Here is a 5,485-nt window from a genome sequence, read left to right as displayed (position 1 = left end):
CCAGAAGCTACTGTGCCAAATATTTAAAAGTTCTAGAGCTATGTTGACAAAAACAGCTAATAAAAATAAATTAAGAAAAAATCTGCCTTTGGGATAGTTTGACAACCTAAAATCTCAGAAAGCCCTGGAAAAGGAGAACAGTTTGTTTTGACTAATTGCTTTCTCCACTGTATATTAACCACATAGCATCATATCTAAATCTCCACAACTAGCAACATGATTTCCTCAGTAGTCATCACTTACAGAAAGTATTTTGAATGTACATAAAATGAAAAACAAAACAAATTTAACAGAAAAATATAGTCAGGCCTATTATTACACTTTTGAGTTAATAATGACTAAACATAGAACTTAACCTAATGAAGGCACTATTGTAAACAGCAATCCATATTCCCCATTTCAAAACCAGGTTTCCATTAAGAACTGAGAATTATGTTATTGCCTTTGATAAAAGGTAAACTAATATCAATATGAGTAAGTTATAACATTAATATGGAACTAAATTCTGATCTCCATACTGACATAAACTACTTGTCAGTTGTACCTTAAAATGTTCTAAACTGTGAAAAGGACTGGTCTTTGAAAAAGCTTACCTAAGTACTATAAAGCTTAAAATAGTTTAAATAGTCAAAATACTCTCCTAAATTGTGGTTCCTAAACTAGAATGGATGTCAGAATCACCTGGAACACTTATTATATCACCAGGCAGGGTCCATCTCCCACAAGTTGTAGGGTGTGGCTAGTGTGCATTTCTTATCACTGCCCAGGTGATCCTGGTGCTGTTGGTCTAGAGACTACATGCTGAGAACCAAAAATCTAAATTTCTAATGGCACATCAGCACAGCCCTAATCAAAATTTTGGTCAAGATGCATGTAAACAAATAAAGATATAATATTTTAACCCTTTCATGACCCATAAGACACACAGAGCATCCAGCTACCTTTCCCTCCTCCGGGGTATGCTTTCCCATTGGGCAGATGCTTTACCACTCACTGACAAGGAATGCAGCCATTTGTGGGGGAGGGGGTACTGCTCTTAACTGTTTGAAAAGGAAGAAATGGCCAAGGACACAAACTGCTAATTTTATACAGCCTTGTTTGAAGTGATGCAGTATGAAAGTATAACTTTGCAAAATTTTTGTCCCTTGGCTTTCTTAACTGGGAGGTAAGCTTTTATTTGGAAGTTGCCTTTGTCCTGTTGAACTAAATACCACATCTTCAAGTACCCCAAGGCATATACATGTCCCACTAGTTCTATCCCCAGAGACTCTAGGGAAATGTGTGTCCCATACCATTTCACTCTAGAGTCCAGGGTAGCAAGGTGTACCCTACATAACTCTATCCTTAGAGTCCAGAGGAGCTTATGTGTCCCATCTGGTCTGTGCCAAAATCCCTGTTTCTTAATAAAACTTCAGAAATGCTTCTTGATTCCACATGCCTTCCTTCCATTACTAAGAACAGAGAGTATCAACAACAAGTTCAAAGTTGAAAGGAACAGAGTCATGAAAAGGTTAATGCTTAGGTAGAACACAGATAACCCTTATTACATCAAAACATCCACATCTGCTTCATGGTCTTCCTCAGTCACTTTCAAGGACAGCATCTCTTCATTAAGGAAGAGGCCACTTAGCCTCTCCTTCCGAGCTTGCCTCTGCTCTTTAAGCTGCCCCTGTGTAAGGCCTTCTGCTCCACCTTCCGCTGCTTGGAACACTTTTTTTTTTTTTAAGTATTTTATTATTTGGAACACTTTTTTGAATCCCGAATCCATTCTGCTGCACTTGCAGATAGGTTGCTGTCACTGTGTGCTCGACTTATGTTGGCACTGGAGGTGGAAGCAGAGTTTCCAACACTGAACCCACTGCTGCTTGCAGAACTGACCATGCTGGCACTGCTGCTGCTGGCACTGGCACCACTCATTCCACTGGTGCTTGCACAGCTAAAGTTGCTTCTCTTCCAGGTCTCTCTTGCAGGCCGTTGGCGAGGGCTATGCTCCTTGATATAGTTTCTGACCTGCTTCAGTTTTTCATCTGTGAAACAGTTAAGTGCAATAATAAACTCACTGTCTGTAGGAGAGATTTGAGCAGAAGGATCAATGATTTTAATAATATCAAGTTGCTCCTGAAGACCCATCTCAGTACTGACTTTATGACTCAGATACTCAATATAGTCCACCTGCTCATCATTTGTCATGGCACTCCAAGGAAGTTCATCTCAATTCTGATGTTTATTTTTCTTCTTTGGAAGCAGGCAGGGTGAACTTGGAATACTGGGTATGACATCAGAAAGCACATCACTCCCACTGGCAATATCACTTCCTGGTAACTGCCATTCAAACTCACTATCTGACCAGTCCCGGTAAGTGCTAATAGAAGAAGAGACATCACTGCAGACACTCCCTTCGGAGAATAAATCAAAAGAACTGAAATCTTGATCATCTAACAGGGAATAGCAATCTTCTTGATCTCCAACAGAAACAGATGAAAAGAAACCTACCAACTTTTTATGTGTCATCCTGGTCTGATCTGTTTACTGTGAGGCCACATTTAAAGCCACAAGGATGCCCTTTCACAGTTAAGAACATGGGCTTTGGAGCTTGAGAGGGCAAGATTTGAATCCTAATTTCACTACTTTCTTAGATGTGATGTTAACTCATGGTAAAGTAACTTAAACCCTGTGTTGATTCCCTTATCTATAAAATGGTAAATATATGGGTGGAAAATCTGTCTTTCATGACAAGTTTTAAAATATTAATCACATAAGAGTTTGGCACATGCTTCAAATATCGTTAAGCAGATGGCAGTTATTTGTTCTTCACAGGCCAAATCCTGAATGTATAAATTCTTTTTAGTCCACTGTGGTTTTGCCTTCATTTGAACAAGAAGTTTTATTTCTACAACTCATTTGAAACTTAATCATGGCTTACACTATGGCATCTAAATAGATATATCAAGAAGCACTGGTGGCATACTAATTAAAGCACTTGTTTGCCATTGAGTCAGAGCAAATCCATAGCTGACCCTCCAGTGGGTTTTCAGAGGCAGCAAATTGCATGAGAGATTTCCATCCTTCTTCCGCAGAGAATCTGGTGTTCCACATGCCTTGGGATTGTAGCATAATTTAGCACCAACCAAGTCAGAAGTTTAAATGCACCAGCTTCTAGGAGTCTACTTCTGTGAAGATTCATAGTGTTGTAAACCCTATGGGGCAATGTTACTCTGTTCTATCTTTTGCTTTGAGTTGGCAAGGCAGGCTTCAGAGCTGCTGTACATAGGGCCACCTTGGGTTGGAGGAGACCTGACAGCACATAACAACTGTCACTATATTTTGATGCAATATAGAGTATCAGTTGCAAGCAACTCAACAGCACATAACAACACATCTTCTCAAATGAAATTTATACTAACAAATAGTAGGAACTATTGCATCTGCAAAGATGTAATCTGTATATATTATCTGATACTAAATTTGTGACACTGATCTTAGGTACATATATTACTAGAAAATGTATACTTATTTTTAGATGGAAAAAAAAATGACATATATAGCATCTAACACAATACTAAACATTGAAATCTGTGATTGCATGTTCCTTGCTAGTTATTAAAATTAATGATTTAACTTTTATCAGATATCTGAACCACTTTCTCCACTGCACTATTGTTATGTGCCGTTGAGTCGCCTGAGACTCATGGCAACTCTTGTACAACAGTGCTAAACCCTGCTCTATTTTGTGCCAATCTTATAGTCTCTGATATACTTACCCCCATTAACCTAGTCACTGAATCAATCCACCTCATCAAGGATCTTCCTCTCTTACGTTGGCCTTCTACCCTCCCAAGCATGACGTCCCTCTCCAAGGATGGTCCCTCCTTGCAACATGCCCAATGTATATCAGATGAAGCTTCAGAATCCTTGCCTCCAAGGAATAGCCTGGTTTCACCTTCTATAGAACTAACTTGTTTTCTTAGCAGTCCATGATATATTCAATACTCTTCTCCAGCACTAAAGCTCAAAGACATCAACTCCAGCTCTCTGATGCATAGCAAGTAACGGCAAAGACCGTGGCCTGGATCAGGCACATCTTCAGTCTCTAGACTGACATCACTCTTCTTCAGTACTTTGGATAGGCACTATTTATCACCTTTCTTTTTAATTATTTACTATTCTTCCTTGAAGTATGTAGGCATATGTTTGATATGTCTATCCTGGACTTCGTTCAGTTTGTATTTACTAGTATACTTTCATTATATTCTAATTATTCATTTGTGTTGAGATCACAGTCATCAGCTTGGCAGCACCAGCCTCAACTCAAAGCCTGGTGTACATGCTCATATTGACTGAATTTTTTTTTTTTTTGTAGTTGCAGATGTGATTTAATGCTCTGTGCAGAAATACATCACAGCCACTTGAGGAGCATAAAGTCTTTAAGCCACGTTGTGGGGTTCCCCGATGTCCATCTGAGGGCTCCGGCCATTCCAGATGTGGGCACTGAGGTGGGAGCGGCCAGCACCACCAAATACCACAGGAGATGGCCGAGGGCAGCTCTATCAATCGTCCTTCTTGAACTTGCCATTGATGTAGGGCACCCAATCCAGGATCAGCCTCCAGTCAGTGGCCCACACCAGCCCCACGGAGCCCACAGCGCCCCACATGCCCACCGTGGGTAGCCAGTACTTGGCCAGCTCCCGGTAACGAGGGCCTAAGAACTTGGTCAGCATCATGACGCCGGCAGCACGCTCAGGGTCACCCTGTCACTACGACCTGGACGCAGTACGCAAGCGCAGGAGCGGGGCGCAGGCGCACAGGCACGAGTATATTGACTGAATTTGAGTTTCCTTATTTGTATTGTTTGCATGCATGACTTAGGATCTTTGTATTCTTTTACTGTTAGTTTCCAATCCATGGTAAATACTCAACTGCTAAAACTGAAGACAGTTAAAAGATTGGAAGGTGAAAAAGAATTTCAATTTCCCTTTTCAAAAGAAACAGGTAATGTTTAAAGGTGGGAGAGCTGGAAGGCTGAGTCAGATATCTAAGGGTGCTTTCTAAAGATACTTGTCTAAATGTTGTCATATGAAAAGTTATAGAAATGTCAGCCATTCCTATAATGCAGAGCAATGATTTAGAGTTGGCAGGAGACAGGAGAGAGGTACTAAACTGAGAGCTGCACTAAAACCTTTTAGCATCACATTAGCTCACAAGAGGTAAAGAATTGTCTGAAAGCAATATATGATTAGACAATTTATGTATGACAACAATCTGAAACAAGGAGTGCATTGCAGGGAGGGCTGGGGGAGGTGGGAGAAGAAAATGTGCAACAATAAAAAAAATTTCAATGAAAACAACTATGAGATATCATCTCACTCCAACCAGAATAGCAAAATATAACAGAACAGCAAGCAACAAATGCTGGCGAGGTTGTGGAGAAATTGGAACCCTTATTCACTGTTGGTGGAAGTGTAAAATGGTGCAACCACTGTGGAAG

General features: G+C 40.3%; 1 protein-coding gene and 1 pseudogene across 1 annotated transcript; both read right to left on the bottom strand.

Annotated features, from left to right (window-relative positions):
- Positions 1-1,543: 1,543 nt before the first annotated feature.
- LOC102877057 lies at positions 1,544-2,511 on the bottom strand (annotated as a pseudogene).
- A 2,036-nt stretch (positions 2,512-4,547) lies between these two features.
- On the bottom strand, positions 4,548-4,718 carry LOC102843997 (cytochrome b-c1 complex subunit 10-like). The gene has a single exon (XM_006896233.1). The coding sequence runs from the start codon at positions 4,716-4,718 to the stop codon at positions 4,548-4,550; it is 171 nt and encodes a 56-aa protein (XP_006896295.1).
- Positions 4,719-5,485: the final 767 nt, after the last annotated feature.

This window comes from Elephantulus edwardii, unplaced genomic scaffold, assembly GCF_000299155.1.
Source record: "Elephantulus edwardii isolate Elephantulus edwardi_28Jun2011 unplaced genomic scaffold, EleEdw1.0 scaffold00184, whole genome shotgun sequence".
Lineage (NCBI taxonomy): Eukaryota > Metazoa > Chordata > Mammalia > Macroscelidea > Macroscelididae > Elephantulus > Elephantulus edwardii.
This window is presented reverse-complemented; position numbering and strand designations above follow the sequence as displayed.